The following is a 26,506-nucleotide window of genomic DNA, read 5'->3' as shown; positions in this document are numbered from 1 at the left end:
TAACCGTACAAAGCATTGGGTTAGCCACAGCCGTGGGTGTAATATTTTTTTTTTTTTCCCTTTTCACAGGAAAACACATCTCTTCCTCCCACTGTTTCAGACTGTCTGCGGGCTGATGTTAGAATCCCTGTTGCTCAGAGCCAAAATTGTTCCGACTACCCAGCAGGGCTGACCTTCACCCGCAGTTTCCTCTATCCTCCCAGTGAGCATGGTTCTTTTTATAGCTAGAGCTTAGAAAGTCTTAATCAGCTGGATGTGGGTTTATGTTTAAACATATACCCAAACACCAAAACAAACTTCTTTGGATCAGCGTGTTGGGCAGAAAAAGCTTTCCAGTGTTTGTAGACTGACCAAAAGCAGGGCAACTTGTATCTAAATATTTTCAGTTTAGAACATTCAAGTTTTTTGTTAAAAAATGGAATAACTTGACTGAGACGAAAACTAGTTGGAAAGATGTAAAGGGTTGGAGTGAGTGGCTCTTTCTCTGTATGAATATTCATTTCCTATTGTCAATTTTGATAATTACTTTATTGAAGAGATTCTACAAACAAATGTGGAGTTATGTTTGCAGTGGGAACATACACTCAAGCTCAAATGTAAAATGTAATTGAATTACATGTACCTGCAATGTATAGTGACATGAATCAAATTTGTCTTTGTATAGTATTTCATTAATTTACACTTTGTTCTTTTATGCAGACTACAATTCATCTGCTCTTGAACAGTATGATGCCTTACTCACCAGCAATATTGTTCCCATGTATGGAGCTTTCAGAGGTAGGTTGCAAAGTTTTGATTAATTTTCTGTAATTATATTTCTGGATTTGATAAAGTTATGACAAAGACTTAGAAACATTAATGCATGGCCTGCAGTATATCCGGATCTTATGTAAATATATTTTAAACTTTTTAAAAGTAGATGTCTGAAATTTCAAAATGCATTTATGTAAGTTAATTAATTTTTTTTGTATAGTCCTGTCTGACCTCTGCTTAGGTGTACCTGTTCACATTTGAATTTTCTCTTCATCTTCTGTGTGCTGACCTAACATTAAAAGCTAGCTATGAACCTCTCATGAAAATATCCCCTTGGGGAAATGCTTAAAGTGAATGAAAATACATTTTTTCTTTCCTCTTGCAAGGTCTCAAGAGAAGACAAAAGGAAGTTTGTAAACAATAAAAACTCTGATACAGTGGCTGTTTCATCAAACAAGAACTCAAACTAGAAAATATTAATCTTGGAATATTAATTTCAGGCAGGTGTTTCTATTAAGCTACTGCCATGGTTTAACCCTGGCCAGCAACCAAGCCCCACACAGCCACTCACTCATTCCCCTTCACCCAGAGGAATGGGGAGGAGAATTGGAGAGGAATGTAAAACTTGAGGGTTGAGATAAGAACAAATTAATAGGTAAAGCAAAACCCACTCATGCAAGCAAAGCAAATCAAGAAATTAATTCACTACTTTCCATCAGCAGGCATGTGTTCGGCCATCCCCAGGAAAGCCAGGCTCCAGCATGCGTAACAGTTACTCAGGAAGACAAATGCCATAATGCCAGATGTCCCCCCTTCCTTCTTCTTCCCCCAGTTTATATACTCAGCATGACATCATATAGTATGGAATACCTCTTTGGCTAGTTCAGGTCATCTGTCCTGGCTGTGTTAACTCCCAATTTCTTGTGCCCCTCCAGCCCTCTCGCTGGCAGGGCCTGAGAAACTGAAAAGTCCTTGACTTAGTATAAATATTACCCAGCAACAATTAAAACCATCAGTGTGCTATCAACATTGTTCTCTCACCAAATCCAAAACACAGCACTGCACCAGCTACTAAAGAAAATTAACTCTGTCCCAGCTGAACCCAGGACAGCTACCTTAACTCTTTTCATCCAGCCTGACACACATTCGTTTATAATCACTGATAAGAAAGAGGTAATGCGTAAAGAAAAAGCTGGAGGAAAAGCACTGGTGTAATTACCCTTCTAATGCATTCAGATCTCATTAATTCATTCACTCATGTCGTATAAAAACAGAGATCCAAAAAAGGCTAAGTGGCTTTAATCATCCAAGTACATCAGACATGATGAAAAATCCATTTTTTCAAGGAAAACTCTACAAGATAATTAAACTTACAAAAAGTTACTCTAGACCATAAGCAAGACGGAGATGCCCTCAATCCCCAAAACCCACCTGTTTTTTGGAGTTTTTTTTTTCCATAATGGCTGTAAATATCTGAATAGTCTCACTAGCTTATATCCTACAAACTGTATTTTCTCAAATATCATCTGTGAAATAAGCCAAATTGTCTAGTGACATTTGACAAGAGTTCTGTAGACTTAGACTGACTCTCAGGTAGTGAATATTCCTCTTACAAAGCCATTATCTCAGTTCCTACTAATTGGCACAGTTGCAAGTGCTAGCAGATAAGCCGGAAATGAATGACCTCTCAGTTCAATAATTGTAGTTTCAGCTTCAAATTGAATGCATTTTCTCCAGAAGTGCAATGGGCCTTGCAGAGCTATAATAACATTTACCATGCCTCTTCAGTGGTGAGTATGTTCCTTCTGATGAAATGCAAATTTTGTGTAACAAAGAGCTAATTTTGCAGGTGGTTCAGTTTGAAACTTTTTATTATTCATCTATAGCAGAAAAGAAAATATGTTCTTTTTCTTTAGAGGTGAAATAACTTCAAATTTATGTAAAATATGCTTATATTTTCTTTTAATGACAGACATATGGGACTATTTCCATAATGTGCTTCTTCAGGTGTATGCTAGAGAAAGGAATGGAGTAAATGTTATCAGTGGACCGGTGTTTGATTACAATTATGATGGCCATTTTGATACTCTTGGTGAAATTAAGCAGTAAGTACATGGAAAAGCCAGAAGTCAAACTTCAGATTATTTCCCACTGCATTTCCACAGAAAAAAACTTCTATGCAAAAAGAATAAGAAACCAGTATCATGGAGAATGAAGTATTCCCTTTATAATACTGCATCCACCGTCGCTCATACAACAGCAAATAATCTTGCAAACAGATACAGTACTGAAGAACTTGAAGTTCCAGTAAAGAGGAAAAAGCTTTGCAGTTGCATGTGTATCTATCTGTATGCACAGATACAGACCAGTAATTTGTTTCCCAAAACGTATGCCTAGATTTCTGGGCCTCTGTAATAGAAATACTGGGAGAACATGTGACATCTAAATATGCAGATGTGCTTAAGCATAATTTTCTCACTTTCATGCTGTGCTCACTCACCTGTTTGTTGTTCCTCCCTGTTGTCTCAAATGAATGTGTTTTATCAAAGATCAGGTTTCTGTGTTTGCCTTCACTGAATCATATAACCAGGAAAGTAAAATGTAATGCTCCTGAGTGGTATCTTTGCATAGCTATGGCTTACACCAGCCACATTTAAGCAAGCTCTGGTAGCATAACAAAATACATTTAAAAATTCATCTGTGTGTAGAAACAGATGTATGAGGAGACTTACATTAAAAAAAATCTATAAAATAGAAAAAATAAAATATAAAGAGCAATTATTTATGTTAGTGAATGAGGGCAGGAGGAGTTAAAAACAGAATAAGAACAAACAGATTGTTCCAAATATAGGGAAAATGCCTTGTGGCCGTAAGAACACTTATGTAGTAGAAAAGTGCTGGGAAATCTGCATAGCTGAGTCTGTCACTGGAGATGTTTTATTCGAGGCTAGACTTAATACCACATCTGTCAAAAATGGTTTGAGAATAGGAAAATCAGCTCTGCCACGAAGTAGGAGGGTGGAAGGGAGGAGAGACTAGAACTTCCTTCCAAGCAGAGTGCTGTAATAGCCAGTTGACCACAGAATGTTGTCTACAGTTTGGAATAAGCATGTTTTGTTCAACGCGGTTAGTCAGTCATACGAAGCAGTATAATGACTTCAGTGATGGTAGTTTTTGGATACTGGAGATGTACAGCAAATTTGGGGAGCATTAAGCTCCTCACAAGTTTACACACAAAAGTGACCATGTTTACAGAATAGACAGGAAAAGGAGGCAAAGATATTTTCAATCAGGTATCCTGAATTGGTTTCTATACCACATGGCCACAAGTAATCATTCTGGCATTTCTTGCTGGCAAGGAAACAGAAGCTAATTTTCTTGTCATTCTTCTCCAATTCAGTTTCATGTGATTGAAATTCTTAATGTAATGAGGGGCAAATATGGTGGTCTATTCTGCCTCTTCAGGATGTACAGATCTCTGGCTTTGGTAAAATAGTGTGTTGACTGTGTAGGTAATCCTCTCGGTTTCAATGGGACCGCTTGTAGCAAAAGGACTAATCCATGTGTGTTTGGCTGTTTGTGAAACATAATGAGGCTGTATATCCCATCAAGAATTTATTTCAGTTATAAAATAAATCAAAGTCATACAGTAGTGAAAGATCTGTGCTGGCGCAAGTTCTGCAAGTTACTAGTGGTATCAGTAGTTTTAATACTTGGTATCTAGATACATCTTAATTAATGTTTGTTTTGCAGGCACGTAGGCAATACAGAAATCCCTGTCCCAACCCATTACTTTGTGGTTCTGACTAGTTGCAAGAACAAGACCTTTACTCCACTGAACTGTTTAGGCTCCTTGGATGCTTTGTCTTTTATCATTCCTCATCGACCTGACAACACTGAAAGCTGTGCTGTAAGTATAATTCTATGCTCCTGTGTGTCAGTGAACTTTCTGAACAAATTCCCAGTGTAATCCACTCATCTGGACAATCTTTAGAAGTCCATGTGTTTAATGAATTCATTCTCCATGAGTTGAGAGTGACTTGAGAGCTTAAGTGTATGACTAGGAGACCAAGAAGCTCCAGGACAGGTAGCTGTAAACTAATGAGCTGATAGGAAGCAAGGAAGAAGAAGAAAGGAGGCTTTGACAAGAGGGCTTGGAAATGCTGTCACCTGAGAAGAGGTGAGAACAGCAGCACAGCCAACAAGGTGATGAGGTAGCTTTATGGAACGGTGCATAGCTAGAAGTATAGCTAGAAGAATTCCTTCAATCCTTTTTTCCACATTTATCAAAAATTAGACATTTGGATGATTCTGCAGTTGAAATTCATACTTGAATTAAATAAAATTAAATAAAATCTATGCTTACCACTAACAGTATAAAGCTGGCGTTTTGTAGCAAACAAAATAAATTAGCTGAATGTAATATGTATTGCTGAGCCAGCTGAATGTCTAGTCCATAAAGTCTGGGATGCAAAGTTATTTAGTTCAGTGTGTGTATTAAAAGAGTGTCCACACACACAGGTATAGCTGCACAGACTTGAACGGGCTTTCAAAGCAGTACAATTGTGTTTATTTAGTTTATTTATAACTTTGAACTCATAACTGCAGGCAGGTGTGAGCTTACACTGCTTAGAAACAACTTGGGTGTCTCCTCATTTGTGGTGTGGAAAATCTGTAACTTCCCAGTGATCTTTTTGGTAGTTGAGAGCTGACTAAATATACAAAATAAACAATTAGAATTAGTTAGTCTTTATACTTTATAAATTATCTGTTAGTTTAACAACAAATCACAATTATCATTGCACTATATTCATTGTGTCTTGCAGTGATGTAAATTTAATGAACCATTTGTGTCAGGAGAGGCTGTGAATAGAAATGCAAATTACTTTTTGCAAAAAAACTTTGTAGTAAAAATATTGACCAATAACATTTTTGATTGATTAGTGCTTACATTTCCATTGTTTTCCCTGTCTATCTGGCAATTGTTATGGCTGTCCAACAATCAAGACTGAGTTGCTGTAAGGGCTTTGTTCAGGTTGTCAGATGCCTGTTGTTTGGCTAGCCTGAGCACTGCAGCTAATTGATATTGTAACTAAAACTATCCTTACGTGTGTGTTTAAAACATGACTCAACTGTACATTTGCCATTTCATTTTGCTTCTCTGATATTTTGAAGGTGGGGAGGTGGGGAGGAGAGGACATCCATTTGATTCTATTTAAATGAGATCCCTAAATGCAAGTCTGTAAAAGATGCTTAGGAAAACCTGAAAGAAGTTTTACCAATTGGAAGCTGTTAGTCTGTCAAACCAGTTCAAACACTAGTTATTGTCTAATATCACCACCAAACAACAGAGTGCCTTTTATGCGTTTAAACATTGTTCTTGTTTGTTTTGGCAGGAAAATAAGACACTTTCTGAATGGGTTGAAGAAAGAATTCATGCTCATTCTGCACGTGTTCGGGATGTGGAACTGCTAACTGGGCTTGACTTCTACCAGGAAATAAAGGAACCCATCTCCGATATCTTACAACTGAAGACGTTTTTGCCAGTATTTGAGACTGAAATTAACTGAGTATCTGTTAAAAATGTGTCAGTGCTTGGAAGAAGGCAAATTTAAGTGATTTAAATTTTTTCGTTGCTGAAGTATGTAGGAAACATGACTACAGCTCTTCTATAGGAAAACACACTTAGAGGAGCTAATTTCTTTTCTCAAGTTCAGGTTCTTTGGTCAAGTGTTTTGTGCCAACTGAATAAAAATTATCTAAAAAAAATTAAACCATCATTGCTGAGCCAGGCTTTCAAAATAAAGAGTATTTTATTGGGAGTGGTTTGAGAAAACTTACAAAAGGAACATGTTTCATAGTAGAGACTGCAGTGTTGTAAACTGTATAGAAAATATTTCTGTAATGGAGTTGGAAAGTGAAACAGTTTGTGAGGAGTGTGTGTGTTTTCTCCCTTGTGTTTATCAGAGAGGTTATGGTTATCTAATACTAGTAGTCCTGAAATGTTTTGAATTTCTCTTTCTCACCTATTAGTTCACATGGAAACTTCTATCTATTTAAAAAACTTACTTAGACTCACAAAAATATAGTATATAATGCAAGTGTCTTCTATGATCATGCCCTGTTGGGTTAATTTATTATGCTAGTAACAAATGAAGTGAAATTAGAGTAAACGAGGTCTATTCTGTACCCTTCAGAAATTGTAAAGCATTCTGAACGTGAAGAGGTAAAAGAAACACTCTAGCCAGAATAATCTTTTCTGGATATATACCTGTATTTGCAATTCCAAATGCCTGGCACTACCTAAATGTTTGTGTCTATTTTTAAGTAGTTAAACCTGAGATTAGAGCACAAAATTGGCAGTGAAATCAAAAAAATAGTCGGTGTTCCTTTCCATAGAGACTTTATACACAGAGACTCTTAAATCACAGTGTGCTGTACACTACTACTGAGGGCAGGTAAGTGGGGCAAGGCAGTGGAAATCCCCAGATCCGGCTATTACAGAAATGTGACGCGTTAATTGAGTGTTGAGCTGATTTTCTCCACTGAAAATGATGCTAAGCGCAGGTATGAATTACAGCAGACAATTGACCATTTGTCTGATTTATAGGCAGAGTGGGAGAGTTTTAAAGAGACAGAGTCTTAGAGTCTAAGAGTATTTCAGTCTGTAACTAATTGTGGACTGAAGGACATATCTCTGTTTAAAAAAGGAAGCTATAAAAACCAAAACCACCCCAGGACATTTTTTTTCCTATGTCTTAGATGATCAGTGTATGCACATACACTCCCAATGTAGATCAGCAATATTTATCTTAGATCAAGATGTGGAACCAAGCTGAATGCCAAGGTTTTTATCTTTGATTAAACCATTACACCACCTCCTTGAACATGGAATTGTACTTCATCTAGCAACACTGGGGCATCAAAGTCTGTTCATCTAAATCGGAGACTTCTGCTAAACTGCTTCAATTAAGAATGCAACTGATTTTCTGCATAGTAAATCATACTCTTAATTCTAGACAATGAATCTACATAACACATACTAGTTTAAGCATGTAAATTAACTAGTCTAGAATCATAAAATTAATTGCAGAGATAAGAAGAAACAGTTTCTGAAGAGTATATTTGGTATGTCTACATTAGCAATTTAAAGTAGAACTAGCTTGACTGCTGTGATGTTGTCATGACTTGATATTTTTAAATTTGAATTAACCCCTGTATCACCAACCATGGCAGCAATACAGGCTTCAGGCCAATACTCTAGTTCAATTATGAAAGCAAATTTCTGGTGTAGATATGCCTTTGTGAACAGTTACACTCATGTTTGAATTATGTGCATTTCTGAGTACCTGCATGATGAAATAATGTTTTTGAGGTTTGCCCAGACTTCTGAAAATTAATTTCATCCATGCTGTCACACATGACAGGTACCAGAGTTAAATAGCAGCAAAATTAATTCAATGTCCTCCTTCACAAGATTCTTTAATATTGTTCTTTATAAAGATTGTAGCCTCCCTCTCCAAAAGCACCTCACCCTGCTGATGAAAGCTGGCCCCTTCTGTGTAAGGATCCCTGCCTATCAGGCTGACAAAAACTGTATTTCTCATTCAATATTTGTATAGCATCCAACACAAGAGGATCTTGATCATATTTGGGTTTTACACAGACTTTTGTGGTAATGGAGTCTGACGTTTACTCTGAGAAAGCAAATATGAAAGTGGTTTTGCTATAGTCATGTTTATTTCCCCCACTATTTGTTCAGCTATCGTAATATCTAGTGTTCAAAAGTGTAGTGGGTCATTTACAGATAAAAGTATGTAGATTGCTCACTGAAAATTTTGTGTGAATAAAGGACTTGGTTCTTAGCCCTTTATTCTACCCTTGGTGCTGGTGCCTGGGTACTCTCTTCATGTTGCAGAATCTCCAGCTTTCTCATTGCTGATTCTCTGTGCAGGATCATACAGCATCTGTCACGTGCCATGACATAGACTTTGCTATAAATTGCTTCTGGCAGCACTGTGTTCCCTCTCCTTCACCCCAGAGGCTGTAATGTCCATCTGTTAGTTGATCTTGTGGTTTCACAGACATCCTTAAACCCGTTGCGTTTTTTTGTTACTTACAGGAACAATCACGGGAAGTTTTTTCCCCATCACTACTAAGCTCAACCAGGGACCCTAGTCATTGACTGCTTTAGAACACATCTGGATTTCAGACTGATTTGGTAGAAAACTGTGGGCCAAGTTTTCTTGCTTTCCCTTCCCTAGTTACATGAGCCAGTGCCTGCATTGGCAATTGGTAGAACTAGTAGTGAAGTTAATAGAATGATGATTAGGGGACAGATTTGGCTCTGTGTACCGCCCTTGTGTCACATAATTGGGAGGAAGTGCAGTTCTCAAACCCTGGAGATTTAAGCAAGGGTAAATGATTAGTGTTTGGCCTTTGGTGATCTTATATAAAATTTTTAATAGGTTCATAGGCTTGCGCAACCATTTTTGTTTAAATTTGGAAATAAATTTATCCATTTAGAGAAAAAAGGAAGGAAAAATCTTTCCAGTTCATGAGAATACACTCAATACTGTGTACATATGGTTGCATTACCAGTATGGATATAGCCTGAAACTTACGCAGTTCCCTAAGACATTTATACAGACCTTTTCCTTGAAACAGAGTAACTTCTGCAGTTTGCATGGAGATGGAAATAAACAGCTTCAAAGAGAATTCATGTGCCACCAAGCTACAAACTGCAGCACAGTCATTCCAAGAATTTAAGAAATTTATTTAATTCCGATAACATTGATTTGGAACATTTCAGCCACTTACATTTCAAGACTCTCAACTGGTTGTCCTGGTTTGCATTTCAAGAGCAAAGAATACTTATTCTTCATTAAAGTTATCAAATATAGAAAAGTTCTGGTATGTAGAGGTGAGTAGGAGGGGAATAGGATCTAGCTTGCAGTTGAAAGGCAGTGAAACTCTATGTGACATTGTAAGAAGTCTACTTGGGATACATTCCTTACTATAGAAAAGCAGGATAAAGAACAGTTCACTGAATGCATAAAATGTATTATTTTTTTTACTCTGAAATGCTGAGAAATTCAGAAGTTAAAATGAAGAAACAGCATAAGTAACAACAAATAGACAATAACACATAGTAAACCCAGCATATGGAAAATATTTAATTTAAAAACATACTACTCCTTTGATCACCACTCTGCTTTGTCCTGAGAACTAAGAAATGCTGTTTCTCAAAGTTTCAAATTTCTCCTGTTTCCTAGGACACGTGGGTATAACTTCCCATAAATGGCAAGTCCTTTTTTTTCTATGTTTTTCAGCCGGTTTTGGGATCCCTAAGTATAAAGCAGGAATGGAATAGGCATAAATCAATCTGCTCACTGTAAAAATAGATGTTGCTGAGTCCCAGCTCTCACAGCCACCTCATGTGTGAGAATTAAAAATGTAAATCTTTTAAAATGTGATTTTCCATAGACCTCTATTGAAGCTGAGAAACTGAGTACTCCTGTAGCCGTTGAAAATTTGGACTCAGGAGGACCTGGCTGTTTCCCTCTCTTACGCCTGGGTTTGGTTTGTGTTTTTTCTTTTTCTTTTTGAGTTTTAGAGTATTAGAACCAAACCTGTAAGCAAATACAAAAATTTGGCGCTACCTATAGCTAGTCTTGTCTCTGTAGCAAGGCAGAGTAATAATGAAAGAGAGCAGGCAAAGGAAGCAGCCTACCCTTCTCCAGAAAATCCTACAGCCAGAGCAAGGAAAAGCTTCACTGGCTTTTAGCAAGTGTTACTGTTTCCCTAACACCACACCCTGGTTCTGCGACTTTTTTTTTTTTTTCCTTAATATTTATTATAGAGACCACTGGCTTTTTGCCAATACCTCACTGAAGGCTACCCTTCAAGCTGAGCACAAACACTTAAATGGCACAGAATACCCTTGACTCCTACCTTGGGCATTGTTCCTTAAGGAAAATAGTATTAATAGATATAGAAAAGGCTGTTTTTTTCAAATAGGATGTTGGGATTTTTCATATGCAAAATGTGCACTTGTGTAAGTACAATTTTTTTTCTACCCTAACTGTGCCATTTCTGTGCAGGGCAGAGTGTTCCTGCCCCCAGGTGAAGGGCTGTCAATCCAGAGGCAGGCAAATCTGTCATGCCTCTGGCCCTGATGTCTTGGCAAAAGTGGAGGTTCAGAAGTGTCCTCTTAATCAAGCAGCACCTCCCTGTCCCATCACATTTCCCCTGGGGAAGGGGAAGTGAAGACTGCTGGAATTGCTTCCTTTCCCACAGTTTGGAAGTAGCAGGAAATTTGAATCCTTCCCAGGCCCTACAGCAGGAAACAAAGAACAGGAGTGTCCTCAGAAGGATGAAAAGTGGTGGGAGGAACATGTTTTAGCATCAGCCAGGGTCAGGGCTTAGGACAGCTTTGTGTTTGAGATCAACCAGACATAAAATGGGAGGATTCTTTTGCCAAGGACTCAAATTACTTATGAACCTATATTAAGGACACCCGGCAAAAGATGTGGCACATAAACCAGACTGCCCACTGCCCGTGAGGCTCAGCCACAGCCTGCTTTGCCTGTAATGGCTGGAAGTTGGAAGGAGACCAAGTGCTTCCCAAGACTAGCTGCAAGGAAGGGCAGGTCTCCAGGTCTTACTCCGTGTGAAAGAAACATGGCTAGGGAGAAGAGGACTGGAGTTTTCCAGGGGCTCTCCAAGGAAAGGCAAACTTGCAGTTTTGTTTGTTGTCTAGCTTGCTTCTTATCGCTGCCTCTTATCACTGAGTAAGATTGCTGCCTAATGGATGGAACAACTCACTGAAGGCATGTGTGGTTTCGCTCAAGATTAGGGACTGTAGAGGGTGGTGTCAGAAGCTAAGAGGCAGGGTGGTTTCATCTGGGCAGATGGTGGGTACATTTACCAAACAAGAGGCTCAACTAATCTGATATTTGGCAGTAAGGAAGCCATTTCTACAAAGAGGATTAGGTGACTGGAGTATCTCCCTCACGAGGAAAGGCTGAGGGAGCTGGGCCTGTTTAGCTTGGAGAAGATTGAGAGGGGACCTTATCAATGCACACAAATATCTTAAGGGTGAGTATCAAGATGACAGGGCCCAGGGCCGGGCTCTTTTCAGTGGTGCCCAGCGACAGGACAAGGGGCAACGGGCACAAACAGCAGCACAAGAAGTTCCACCTGAACAGGAGGAAAACCTTCTTTACTTTGAGGGTGACAGAGCCCTGGCACAGGCTGCCCAGAGAGGCTGTGGAGTCTCCTTCTCCAGAGACATTCAAAACCTGCCTGGGTGCAAACCTGTGCAACCTGCTGCAGGTGAAGCTGCTTTAGCAGCGCGCTGGAGTGCTTTTCAACCCTGACCATTCTGTGGTTCTGTGATTCTGTGATTTCTCTGGCTGGTTGTACCTCAACAAGAGATGTTATTCACAGATGTTCACAGTTACAATGACAGCAGGTGATGATTGAGAAGCCACTTTCTTTGGAAAGCCATGGCTGGACAAGTGAATTTTGACCACAGTGTGACTTCAGAGAGATCAACAGTTCACAAACATATATACCAACCATACCAACTTCCGTGCACTTACAAGGCATACAAAAAAGGCATCTGAGAGCTTTTTAATAATTTATATGACTGTCTGTAGCGCCGCATAGCTGAAAGAGAAATGAACTGTTGGTTAGGCTCTACCCTTTGACAAAGGTGTAGTAAGACAAAGTTCTTTCATCCCCTTAAAAATGAAACCCCCACCTTTTTTTTCTCTGTCATTTAGCAACCTGTGTTCTCCTAAGCAGGTTATATCCACAGTAATTCAGGAGGATCTCTGAGTGCTTACAAGGACCACTTATAGAGCAAGATGGAAGAAAAACCTGAAAAGGCCTGTACCTTTAAGGTATTCTAGATGCATTTTCTAGGTAATTTAAAACACAGCGGATCTGAATACACCAAAGAAGATTTTTTCTTACATTTCAGTTGAATTTCCTGTGGTTTAGTTTGTGCCCTTTGCGTCTTGTCCTGGCACTGGGCACCACTGAAAAGGGCCTGGCTTTGCCCTCTTTGCACCCTCCCTTCAGGTATTTGTACACATCAATAAGATCCCCCAAGACATCTCCAGACTGACCAGTCCCAGCTGTCTCAGCCTTTCCTTGCAGGATAGATGCTGCAGCCCCTTATCACTGTAGTAGCCCTTCATTGGACTTTCTCCAGTATGTCCATGTCATTCCTGCAGTGAGCCCAGACCTTGACCCAGCAGTCCAGGTATGTCATCGCAAGTGCTGAGTAGAAGAGAAGGATCACTTCCCTCAGCCTGCTGGCAACACTCCTCCTAATGCAGCCCAGGGTACCATTGTCTGCCTTTCTCACAAGGGCACACTGCTGGTTTGTGTTCATCTTGGTGTCCACCAGGACACCCAGGTTCTTTTCTGCCAAGCTGCTTTCCATCTGGCTGGCCCCCAGCATATGCTGGTGCATGGGGTTGGTCCTAGCCAGGTGCAGGACTTTGCACTTCTCACTGAACTTCATGAGGTTCAGCCCATTTCTCCAGCTTGTCGAGGTCTCTCTGAACAGCAGCACAACCCTCTGGTGTGCCACTCTTCCCAGTTTGGTGTCATCAACAAACTTGCTGACAGTACACTCAGCCTTATCATGTGGATGATGAATAAAGATGTTGAATACTATTAGGCCAGATATAGATCACTAGTGACTACTCAGCAATGGGAATGCCTCAAAAGTTGCAAGGCTAATTGTCGTGCTTTATCAGGAATGCTTTTTGAAGCCAGTGGTTTTATTTATAGTTATGAAATTTTCGTAGTGGCAGAATACATGCTTGTTATTCTGTAGGCAGGGTAAAATGTTTCTCAAAGTCCTGCGTTTCAGATATGCCAGACTTTTTTGTATGAGCAGCTTAATACTTATCAGCACATATGGAAGCTGTATCAGTCAGCTGTAAACATAAACCACACAATCTGATCAACCAAAAAGCCTCTCCCCAGTAACTATGGAACTAAAAATCTTTCTGTCCTTCTCTTATTATCATATGCAGGACATGCCACATAATTCTTTCTCAAATCTCAGCAGTAACGAGCTCTCCAGGGGAAGAAAGAGGACTGACAGGGGATGGCTGAGAAAAAGCATTTTGGAAAGGAATGCTCCTTTTGCTTTGCAGGCAAGCCAGTGAATGTAATTTCCATCTATTCAGCTGTTCTGGTTTGGGGGTTTATCCCATTTCTATTTGTTTTCAGATGTAAGCTGACAGATTTGTGAATACCATTTCTATCATCTCTAGAACATTTGAAGATTATGCCCATCAGCCAAGAATGCAAAACATGCTTCAGAAATGATAGTTGGTTTTCATTTCTCCTTATGAATTTCTCTTCCATTTTGGCAAAAAGATGCCTTTTATCTGGGAGCACATACTCATGCAGCAGCAGATTCCAAACAGATTAGTTTGCAGCCCTCCTTTCCAGTCTTCCCTAAGGGGCATTGTCCACATCTTTTCATCTCACTGGTTTATATTCTAAATTTTTTGTTCAGATTACGGATGCTGAATATCTATCTCCCTAGCACCATTAAGCATTTCAGATCAGTCTTCAGTTACAAGGAGGAAGAAAGGCAGAAAAAAAGCACTGTCTGAAGGCAGAAAACCCCAAAATATTCCTTTTTCTTCCTTGGCATTTTTAAAAGCTTAACTACAGACTTATGGGAAAGGTGAGTTCAAACTGTTGCTCACTCTAATTCTTTCCACAGAATGAGAAAACTTGCCTCATTTCCTTTCCTCAGTTATGAGTTAGATCACATTTTATGTGGTACGCAACTTAATCTTATGAGTAGTACATAGTTTTGGAAACAGTTTATATGCATAGACTTAGGAAACGCACATGATATGATCTTGTATATTTTTTTAGTAAAATTTTATTTATGAACATTGTTAATAATTTTGAGGCTCTCTTTGTCATTATAAAACATGCTTCTGGTGGTTTGGCAGCAAATAATTCCCTGTAATCCTGGTTCCTAAAGGCACAGTCAGATGGAGCGACAGCAAACAGGATGCTGTCTGGTGGGAAAGCAGAGGAATGAGAAAAGAGAAGGAGATGGCAGTGAAGCATGTTTCAAAAAGGACGGGTAACATTTCCCTAGGAGGCTGTGGGCTGTGGAGAGCACAAGAACTGGCCAGTGACCCCTCTTTGTAGCTGACCCAAAACACTGGGTATAAGAAGCAACCACATCACTTTCTATTCTTTGTGCAGTGTGTCACGGGCTGTATCTGCTGAGCAGCATCTTCCTTTTGCCATGGCTCCTGCTTATCATTTGTCTTACTCCAATATGTGTCTTTTTGTCTTCCCAGTCGTGTTTCTCCCCCACACTTGTGGCTCCATTGATCTTTGGCTTCTCCAGCTGTTGCCACTGGCAATGAAAGGAGTCCCTGTTCCTTTGTCCAACTTGTCCCTTAGCATTTGGCGCAACTGTTCATGTGCCAACCTTACTCCCCAAACAATTAAACTGGTATAAAACCAGTATGTAAACTATTTCCCTACTCAGTCTTTGGGACTGTGATCACTGCCAACCATGCTTCCTCAGACCACAGATCATGCTGCTTCTACAACTCAGGACTTCCAGAAAGCTTAATGTAAAAGTGATGAATTTAGTCATACAATCACATGGCTTCTGCCAAAGGAATATGATGAGTTATGAGAAGTCCAGAAATAAGCATTTTCAGTAACAAAAGACTTCAACATTTTATGATAACATATGTCATTGTTACTGTCCTCTGAGGTACAGATTTAATTTAATGTACTGGTGTAAAGACCCCTAGATAGAAAATTTCTGTTGGTCTGAATGACTTGTGGGTAAGAACTTCTAAGTAAATATCATTGTATGAGAAATGCTATAAAGCTGTATGAATTGCAGAAGTATGTATAGTCTTTCATTCAATATCTTCCTCACATGGAAAATGTTTAAGAGAAATAACTCAGCTGAAATTTTGTCAGTAGCACTGCCGAATGTTCTAGGCATTAAAAGCTATTATTAACCAAACGTTAAAAGATGTGCATAAAAGCAGTGTGAAAGAAATCTAGAAATAGAAATAAAACAGAATGAAATATTTTTGTATCTCACACAAGGACAAGCAGTGTATATTTCAAAGTAGCAGAAATTGTTATCTGCTGTTAATGCAGTTGTGGAAAGCTCCCTCTTTTCCAGTCATGAACAGCCTAATACAACCATGGACAGATGGCTGTAATATTTCTTGACAGATCTGTTGATTGGGTGCTGTGAAAAACAGGTCCTGGTGAAACACAATTAATGCATGACATGAAGACAAAAGGAAAGTTGTCTGATTTCTGGAGTATCTCAGGAACTTTATGAAACCTGCTGTAAGAAAGATTATATTCCTTCATAGGAATTGATTTTCTGTTTTCTATTGTAAGCTTCTATACTGTGATTAAGGCAGAATAACTGCAGAGAAAAATAGCAATAACGAACTCTGGATGTCTGATTAAAGCTTCTGCTTCATGAATCACCGGATCCACAGTCTACTTCTTGTCCAACAAAGCTGCAGAGCATTCTGGACAGCTATAGCATGGGATAATGACATGTGGGACATCATGCACCAGTGCGTTGTTTATGCTCGGGGATTTTCCTGTCTGACATGTTGGATAGTTTACTGAGGTTTGAGGTTAAACTGAAGAAAACAATGATTTCCTCCTGGTCTCTGATAATCCGTCTGCTTTTTAACTACTTGGTGTCATTTGTGAACTGCTCTAACTTCTGCGTATCACTTTGAATGCAAATGAGGTATTAGATGTGTATTGCTGTTTATATAGCCAGATGGGCTTGGCTGGACTGAGTAACAACTGTAGTAATGTCCTAATGGCCAAGTAGAGAAGGAAACAAAGAATGGCACAATTTCTTCTTTAGATAGTAATTTTCTCATATAGCTACTTACAGGTTTGGCCAGCTCAGATTAGATAGCACAAGGATTCTGTTGTAGGCCTGGAATGACCGTCAGTGGCCGTGAAAATTCCAAGAAAGTGGCCTTAGTCATCCTGAAGCCTGTACAGAGTTCACCCAGAGCTGCAGCAGTCTCTTACCAACAAAAAGCTTGCTTCAAAGTGAAAAAGAATGTGAATGTCACTGGCAACACCTCCCTGTCTTGGTTTGCTAGTTGTCAGCAGCTAAGCAGCTTGTCAAATAGTTGTTCACATGGTCTCCAGAGGTAGTATTGGTGTAAGTAGAGACAGAGTAGATCTGATTTAAGATGCACATTGATGATACATTTTTGTTCCTGTTCAGTACGTGAAAGGGACTTCAAACTGTAAGGGAACACTGTAATTCCAGTTACTGAAGAGGTGATTTCAATCTGGAGCAGTAGCAGAGGAAGGCTTCTGCTATGATATGGAAAATTAGGTCCCTAAATTCTTAGATACTTGAATCTCTTCCTAAACAATAAGAAATGTTAAAAGGTTACCTTGTTTACCGCAGCGAACCCAGAACCTGAAAGGAGATAAACCACTCTTTCTAGTTGTATTGCTAGGATTGATAGTAGTGACGAACAGTAGAGGAAGAAAAAAAAGAGCTATCTATGGTATAGAAAAATATTGGCACCAAATAGTTAGAATGATATATATATTTGCTACCAGTAGACTCCAGCTGGAAAACGAAAGACAGATTCTCACAGTAAATTTCTGGAACAGCTACTCAATGGAAATTGCAGGGATAAACAAAAATACTTTTAAGAAAGAGCTTGGGCAACCTATGAATCAGCCTGAATTACAGTTACCCATGATAACAGGGAACTGCCTCAGTGACTCACTTGGATCTGTGTTCTTTGCATCAATGAATGAAATTTAAATGAAAGAAAAAAATAAAGCATCTTTACTGTAAAAGGTAATGCATGATCTGTTTTATTGAGACAGTGCTCAAGGATATTTAATGGAAATTAACACCAGAAGTCTTTATGGTTACCTGGGTTTGTTGCAATAAAAAGTATCTGTGTTGCCAGGATTTGTATTAGCACTGCTTGTGCTGCCATTTCAGCAGTCCGAGCTCCCACTCCACTTTCACTGCTTTTGAATCATTTTCCTGAACACTTGGATAGGGAAACTGTTTCCTACCTCCTTTAATTCCAGCTGTGTTTGTGAGGATGGGAAGTATGTGTATGAACGACTGAAGGAAAAGGTGGTGGGGGCTTGGAGGGGTCTTTATTCCAAGGGTGGAGTTGTAATGCAACTCATCAATACCTCCCTCCTGTATTGACTTTGTTGACTGTTTTGCACAGCATCTGCAAGAATGTATGTGAGAGAGAGCCTCTATGAAAGGTAATGACAGAAGACATCATGCTGAGCCAGAAAATGTTTGTATAAAGTGCCTTTTACTACTTAGGGAAAAAAAGGGCATGGATAGAGTTGGTCAGAAAAAGCTTAATAAAACTTAGTTGGGGTTTTTGGATTTTTTTTTGGTATGAATTAGTCAGCCCACTGAGATGAAATCATTTTGAAGAGTCTGAATTTGCTTTCAGACACAACTTTGTCAGCAAAACAGTTTTCAGAACCTGGGGGTGTTGGCTGACAAGAAGCTCAACATGGCCCAGCAATGTGTACTTGCAGCCCAGAAAGCCAAATGTATCTTGGGTTGCATGAAAAGAAGTGTGGACAGCAGGTCAAGGGAGGTGATTCTCTACCTCTACTCTTCTCTCATGAGACCCCACCTGAAGTACTGCATTCACCTGTGGGGCCCCCAACATAAAAAGGATATGGACCTGTTGGAGCGAGTCCAGAGGAGGGCCAAAAAAATGATCAAAGGGCTGGAGCACCTCCCCTATGAGCACAGTCTGAGAGAGTTGGGGTTGTTCAGCCTGAAGAAGAGAAGCATCCAGGGAGACCTTATAGCAGCCTTCCAGTACCTAAAGGGGGCCTACAGGAAAGCTGCAGAGGGGCTTTTTACAAGGGCATGTAGTGATAGGACAAGGGGGAATGGCTTTAAACTGAAAGTGGGTAGAGATAGATTAGATATTAGGAAGAAATTCTTTACTGTGAGGGTGGTAAGATATTGGAACAAGTTTCCTGGAGAAGCTGTGGATGTCCCATCCCTGGCAGTGTTCCAGGCCAGGCTGGATGGGGCTTTGAGCAACCTGCTCAAAGTGGAAGGTGTCCCTGCCCATGGCAGCAGGAGTGGAACTAGATGTTTTTTAAGGTCTCTTCCAACCCAAACCATTCTATGATTCTATGATTCCATGATTCCATGATTCTGATTCTATGATTCTGATTCTATGATTCTATGATTCTATGATTCTATGATTGATTCTATGAACAAGGTTAGATGCCAGCACATCATCCCCATGAATTTCCATTTCAGACTTCTGAGCTGACAAACAACCTGAACTCACTGAGTTCTGGCTAACAGCCATATTGCTCCATGGCTGGCTGAGCAGTCAAAATCCATAATTGGAGCAGCTTGCACACATAAGTTTGATGCTGGATTTTGTACAACTTGACTGAGTGTCTTAACAGTTAACCTGCTACTTGTTTTGTTGCTTTTCTGTCTGACTGAAAGATGGCTCAGACGTGGTGCAGAATGTGAGTTTCTGAAGCCCTAAAAATTCCCCGAGGACAGGAAACTTTTCCAGCACAGCATTTCTGCCATGGCTCTCCTCTTCAGCACATCCAAAATGCATGCTGTTGTCCTTGCTTTCTTTGCCAAAATCCTATTCCAACTCCTCATAAGAAAAAGGTATGTGAATTTTAGTTGGAACATATACAGAGACTGGGGCAGGGCAGCCAGGCACAAAAAAGCCCAGACACATGAAGGAGGATATGGTAGTTACTGGATCTGCTCAGAAGCTTTCACTGCAGAGAAGCTGCCTTGCAAGTCATTCCATTTATATCCATGGAGAGCACTCAGTCAGAAGATGGAGAAGAAATGCAGGAGGCCAAAGGCAATTAAATATATTAAATTATCTAGAAGTGAGAGCTCATTGACTGAGTGACTATTACATGGCTATCATAATAGCTGTATCCCTGCCTCTTTATTGTTTAGGATACAGGATGCAACTGTTGATCGCTATTCATCATTATCATTATTTCATTAGTGACAAAAGACTGCTCAGCTCTTACCCTAGGGTGCTGGACAGTGGAAAGTCCTGCCTGTCCTATTGTTTGCAGACTTCCAGAGTAGTTGGGGAAAAAAAAATTCTACTTTTCTGTTCTCTGTTCAATTATCTAGGGGACACACAATGTATATGACAGACACCAATAGCTGAGAAATAACCTCAGAAAGAAAATCAGAAGGAAATTGTTTGATATGCTTCAGCTGGCACATGAGCTAAAACTGATATGCTGGCGCTTTGGATTTTTGTACTGCAAAGGGGAAGAATAAACAGATTTACTGCCTTGTAGCTTTTATAAAAAGGTTATTCCAAATGTTTTTCATGTAAGCCTTGCAAGGATCCAGTATTTATGTAGTTCACAGGGTACAATTAATGCTTACTTATCTCTGCTCTTCACATAAAACTTCTAAAAAGATAGATTACTGGCATGTACTTTGAAGCTTTAAGCTCACACACAGAAAGGAGAACAGTTATATTTTCCTTGCATCCTCAAAACCCATTCCATTGGTATCTGACTTCCAATAAATGGTGGAGAAGCTAAACAATAATAATATTTGCTAATATGTAGGCTTTTGTTTATAGACAAAGTATAGATTGAATGGAGTACAAGGGCAGTGGCATTGCTGGGACTGGCCACCAGTGTTGGGGATTCATCCCACCTTATTCCCTGGTGCCAACTGACTAGCTCATTTTGGGGACTGCTGGTTGTGGTGAGAGACCAGACCACAGTGGGACCCCCATGCGCTGATCCTCTGTAAGTAGGCGTCCTTATCATGTCAGGCTTCCTGATTGATCTCAGAGTTGTTGAGTTGGATTTCCTCATGTGAGAGATGCGAGTCATGGAAAGAGACAGGCTTGGGGCTCCTGTGCTATAAATTGCTGCTAGTGAAGAGGTCTGTGACAAAAGCCAGAGGAAATGTCTCTGTGAGGTATCAGATGAAGAAGCTATAGCTTGCCTACATGGAGAAATAGTCAGTGTTGTTTCTGTGGAAAAGCTAATCTGTATTTACAGAATCTTCTTAGACACTCCCATTGCCCTCCAAGAATGCCAAGAACATGGAGCTATGTCCAGAATTTTCCTTGTTCCATAATTGTTTGTACATGCTCTGAAAGCCCGTGGGCATGGTGGATGGTTAAGCCAGAAGAATATAGGCAATGACCTCTGAGTGTCAAACAATTATTTAACCTTAAGGAATTGCTTGCCCTATCCCTCTCCTCCATGGAGAGCAATTAAAAGTAAACTCTGGACCTTTTTCTAAATAGGCTCAATGAAAAGCATGATTTGAGATTCAAAATATAAGATCTTGTCTAGCTGTTTGATTAACAGTTCTAGCCATGTGTCATAGGGCAACAAAATGAGGCAACTTGCTGTCGATGAATACTACCATGATTATTGATGCTGAACAAATCTACAGGAGTAACTAACAAAGAAGTACCTTAGCACAAATGCTTTTCCATCTTCAAAATGTCAGCTATTGCTACTGTTCAGATGCTTTCTCTGTGAATTATGCTGCAATTCAGAAGGTAAGAGTAAGTACCAGGGTGACTAAAGTGCAACAACCCCATGGTGAGTTAATACCCTGAAAGTATAATAGGAGGATACCTTCCAAAGACAAGCAATTCTTCAGAAGCTTAAACAGCTAGGTTGAGACAAACTGATTTACCAATAACTTGTAAAGTATGTGGCCAAGATATCTGGTACATAGAACTCTTTGAACTTTACATGAAAAAGGAACCCCAGACAGAAATAAATTTACTAAAAATACATCATGTTTCCTTCTGGGGTGAGAATAAAATGACTTTTAGACACCATTAACATCCTGGTTCAGTCAATTCAACCTCCCTTAAAATACATAGTTGGATTTGGTGGAACATACTGGTTTTTAAATGGCGACATTCTAAAGAAACATCCCTACAAGAGCCGGCAATAAAACTGGGGAATTTTTCCTTCTATCTTACAAAAATACAAATGGATAAAAAAAATATAAAAAATGAGCTTTTAGGTTTCTCTCTAGGAGAGTGCTTTGTCATGTGAATTCCATACACTCATCTTTTCAGATAGTTTCCTTTATTCCAGCTTCTTAGTCCTAGCAGGAAGACCTCATATGTGAGAAGGCAACACTAGCACAGAGTTTGCATTACATATCCTACAGTGAGTGATTCTTAGTCAAGATTTACTGAGTAATACAGACTTTCTCATGAGTGATGGACTACTGAGAAACTGGAGACAAACAAGTTTAAGCAAGGGAAGCAAATATGGAATATGCAGATCTGTCTGACATCTGAAGACAATCTGGTTGTGTCATGTCCACAAAAGGGAATTCACAGAATCACAGAATGGTTTGGGTTGGAAGGGACCCTACAGATCGTCTAGTTCCAAGCTCCTGCCACGGGCAGGGACACCTTCCACTAGACCAGGTTGCTTAAAGCCCCATCCAGCCTGGCCTGGAACACTGCCAGGGATGGGGCATCCACAGATGCTCTGGGCAACCTGTTCCAATATCTCACCACCCTCACCGTGAAGATTTTCTTCCTAATATCTAATCTATCTCTACCCACTTTCAGTTTAAAGTCATTCCCCCTTGACCTATCACTACATGTCCTTGTAAAAAGTCCCTCTCCAGTTTTCGTGTAGGCCTTTTTTTCTTGTAGGAATTTCTTGTAGGCATTGCTGGTTAAGTTTATGTAGAAATCTGAAAAAAAAAAAAAAAAGTTTGCTAACAAATGACAAATGATATAGGAGATTTTTTTTAAAAGATATAAACTTCTCAGAAGATTCATTCACAAATTAAGCTGGAACATAGGGTGGATTGAGCAGGGAATGGGCTGACAGTTGGCTGGCTGTAATACTCAGTGCAGGCTTGGAGTCAGCAGAGGAGTGGCTGCTCTCTTTGTAAAAGACCTTCTTTTTGTTATTCCACTTCCTGAACAGATTCAAGATTATTGCCTTCCACTTCATTTATGGGCTACAGGAAGGTATGAAAGGAAGGCAGTAGGAACTGGAAGACTTATTTTCACTATCTCTTTAAACTGATTGTGAAGCCAGTATTGACTAATGCACTATGTGTCCCTTTAGGACTGGTTTAGCATGTTCCCTAGATGGGGTCTGTCAGCCTCACCTGCAGACTTCAGTTGTCTTTGTCCACCACCTCTTTGTCCACCAACAATATTATGATTCATAACAACATACTTGAGTTCTGCTCTGAAAGTGGGGCGGTGGGTTGAGTTTGGGTGGCAAGATATCCCTTGTGATCTTCTGGGCTCCTGAAGATCATGCCTAGGTCACCTTGTATAGACCTTGAATCAAACTTGGAATAATGCAATTCCTGGCGTTCCCCACAGCCTGAATTAGCTGTTGTTACCAACACTTATCTCTGGTGAATCTCTGAAGAGTATTTTGATGATACCTTGGTCAGATATAATATGTGCAGGTCCTAAAGTAGAAGAGATTCAGCCATGTCTGCTAAAGGCTTCTTGCTGGTTCTTGGAAAAAGGGGTAAATGCAGTGCCCTGCCCCAAAACACCTACTGCATCCTTGAGATGTCATCCTGTTTCGGTTTATTTTAAAACAATCATATAAACATGCATTGTTTCCCTTTCCCGATGGGCTTCCTGCCTGGGCCATGTCCTAGAAAATTATTTCATTTTATCACTCTGAAGCAGCTTTAACAGAAGCAATGTTGTGCATCCTCTTGTACTTTTATAAATACTTCTGGACACCGGTTTTCATAAATGCAGAGGAGGCAAACTATGAAGCCCAAAAGAATCATAACTAAAATGTTTTCCTGGAATTTCCCTGGGTAGTTTTTTGTTGTGGGATCTAAGAGGAAGTGGCACAGGTTAGCTGGGTGACAAGGCAGAGCTGAAGACTCTAGAGTTGAAGGAGGATTGGGGTGAGCTCAGGTACTGGTCACATCTACTCACACTGTTTGGAGATAAGAGTGTGAACATTTCCAACCAGGAGACAGGGTTTCCCGGCTTGGTGAATTTTCTATATGTACATGCTCACATCAAGCCAAAAGCAGCACAGAAGTAAAACGAGTGAGCAGAGAGCTCTCAGACACTTGGTCGATAAAAAATATATATACAGATGTTCTTAAAAGATGTTTAAGCTTTCAAAAGTGTTTGTGCACAGACCTGTCAGGATTGCAGAACCAGATGTCTAGTGAAGGCTGTGAAGGTCAAGACCAGAAACATGGAGTATTTGTTCTGGTCATTACTCTGAAGCACAGAAATACCACAGCTATTCCATTTACTTGGAGGCTTTACAGATATCCTTTTACGGAGGGGGAATTTGATCTGAACAACTAAACGTTTTCATTAGGTGTTTGTTCTATTGAATCTGATCGTCTCCTAAACTTACAATGCTTGCATATACAGCACTGAAATTCAGATGAATGAGAAACTGCATCTGCAGCATTAAAAACCAAAGACAGAACTTGCCCTCTCTTTCCTCCTGTGTGCTCCTCTCCCTCCCTTCTGGAGATCTTTGAGTGTTATCTCTTGAGTTTTCCACTTGGTCTTAATGTTACACTTGCCAAGTATAACATTAACGTTAATAATGTTTACTCCTGTCTTATGCCTTCATTATTTTTTTTCTGAAAGGAATAACAAATGGTACTCATTATCCCTACACATAGTATTTTAATTTTGTGTGGATTTTATTGAGTAATATCATATTTTACAATACCAGATGTTTCCTTAAGTGTGCAACAAGTTCCTGGATCATTCATGGTCTGTTAGAACACTGGAAGAAATAACTTGCATTGTGAAAATCACGATTTTTTCCCCCTGTGATAATTCAGTGCAGTCAGCCTTAAACATCATTCTGGGTACTTTTCAAAAGAATTTTCCAGAATTTTGTTTTGATGACATTTTAGTATGTTCATATGAAATAGACGTTGTTCTAACAGTGAAATAAAAGCTTGGCATACCATGCACTTGCTTCCAGTAAAAAGGCAGTGAATGCCAATGCCTGTAGCTGTTGAAATGGAGACATGCAGCATCTGGATGGTAGCGCTACTATACAGGGCACAGGACTTTCTCAGATTACGCTGACCTACATATTTTACATGATGACAATAAATACTAAAATTTAAAGAGGTATTTCTTCAGACACCAAGAATTAAACTGCAAAACTTCTTACTGCAGAATGGAGTAGATGCTAAAAGTGTCCGTGTGTCCAAAAAGTGGTTAGACATGATGAAAAATTACTTCAAACAGTGTTTTGCAGCCTCCGGCTTAAAAATGTTCTCAGCTGCGATCTTTGACCGCTCTTTAACCTGATTTAACACTGCAGTTGTTGTACTCTTAAACATGAAATAAAGGTGGATTACAAAACTGTTTGTATGATTTAGGAATATAAATCTGTCTGGAGATGCAGGATGTACATTGCAAAATTCCTTACACATTTTTTTTAAATTTCTGCCCCTAGTTGACCATCTATTTTCAAAGCCTTTTTTTTTTCCCCTCCATCCCTGTTTGTGTTGAATCTTGTTCACTCTGAGTTGTCAAAAATCTATGAGATGTAAGAGGATTTCTCAATGTGATTTAGGATGGTGAGCCTGGGCCTTAGGAATTCATCTAACAGATTCAGAGGAGAGTTAGTCGATGTAATTTCACAGCAACCTTTCTATGTTACCCTCTGGACCACCAAGTTGTTATAGATGTCTCAGAAGAAATGGGTTTTAAGGCAGGAACTGAAAGAGGAGTTTGTTGTAGCATGTCTACATGATGCAGAGACTAAAATGGATGAGAACACAAACATACTTGCTATTTATATTTCTAGTTTAAATTGCAACACATCATTTAACTTGTGAACGAAAGATTTATCTTCTTCAAATCACCAGCTAGCTGCAGCGGATGTTACAGTACCTACAGTATTGCATTGTTCTAGATGCCTCTCAGATTGATGAGCACTGCTTTTAATCTCACTGGAAGCAGCATTGAATTAACATTTCTGGTCTTCAAGAAACAACTGGACTAGTTACTCTACTACAGCATTTTTCTTTTTGTTTTTCTTCTTATTGGTGAACATCCTACAATTTTTCCGCCATCCATAGGTACAGAAGTATTCTTCCTGGTAATAGACTTGCTTGTGCAGACCACTTAGATATGGTTTCTGGATTAGGTATTAAAATTGGTATTGCTGGAAAGATTATACTGATAACAGCATAATGTGTGTTTTCTTGGGTAGCATTAAAGTATTCAAACATCTTACAATGTGCTTCCAAGCAAATACTGCCGATACATTGTCATCATGTCAGGATTTTATAGTTTAAAGGTGTTTAGGCATTTTTTTTTTTCTGAAATCAAATAAAGGTATTATTGTGTAGCTTGGAAAGACAATTACTGTCAAGCAAGTATTTCCTATTGCTAATGTAAAGGCTTTTCATCGTTTGCTTGTATTATTGCCAGCAACCTAACAGCTATTAAAGTAACAGTTTTTAAATTTGCAATAATATATGGCAAACTAAAACTGAAAGCAGGCAGGATTATGCCATTTTTCAATGACACAGGAAATATTAGGTGGTCAGTATATTATCACGTTGTATTTTTCTTGAGAACGGATATAACAGCCAAAAAATGGGTATTTTTTTTTTTTGTATTTATTAAAAGGGGTGCATGCTGGTGAG

The 26,506-nt window shown here is 39.4% G+C and overlaps 1 protein-coding gene across 1 annotated transcript in view; it reads left to right on the top strand.

Moving 5' to 3' along the window:
- LOC308065020 (venom phosphodiesterase 1-like) overlaps positions 1–26,469 on the top strand; it is a 65,905-nt gene extending 39,436 nt beyond the window's left edge. Inside the window, exons 21-25 of the mRNA XM_080390456.1 lie at positions 70–202; positions 700–777; positions 2,726–2,858; positions 4,507–4,663; positions 6,150–26,469. Coding sequence (XP_080246582.1) covers positions 70–202; positions 700–777; positions 2,726–2,858; positions 4,507–4,663; positions 6,150–6,323 — 675 coding nt within the window. The 3' untranslated portion in view covers positions 6,324–26,469. The remainder of the gene's footprint in view (positions 1–69; positions 203–699; positions 778–2,725; positions 2,859–4,506; positions 4,664–6,149) is intronic.
- The last annotated feature ends 37 nt before the right edge of the window (positions 26,470–26,506 follow it).

The sequence above is a fragment of the Falco punctatus genome, assembly GCF_963210335.1.
Source record: "Falco punctatus genome assembly, chromosome: 5".
Classification (NCBI taxonomy): domain Eukaryota; kingdom Metazoa; phylum Chordata; class Aves; order Falconiformes; family Falconidae; genus Falco; species Falco punctatus.
This window is presented reverse-complemented; position numbering and strand designations above follow the sequence as displayed.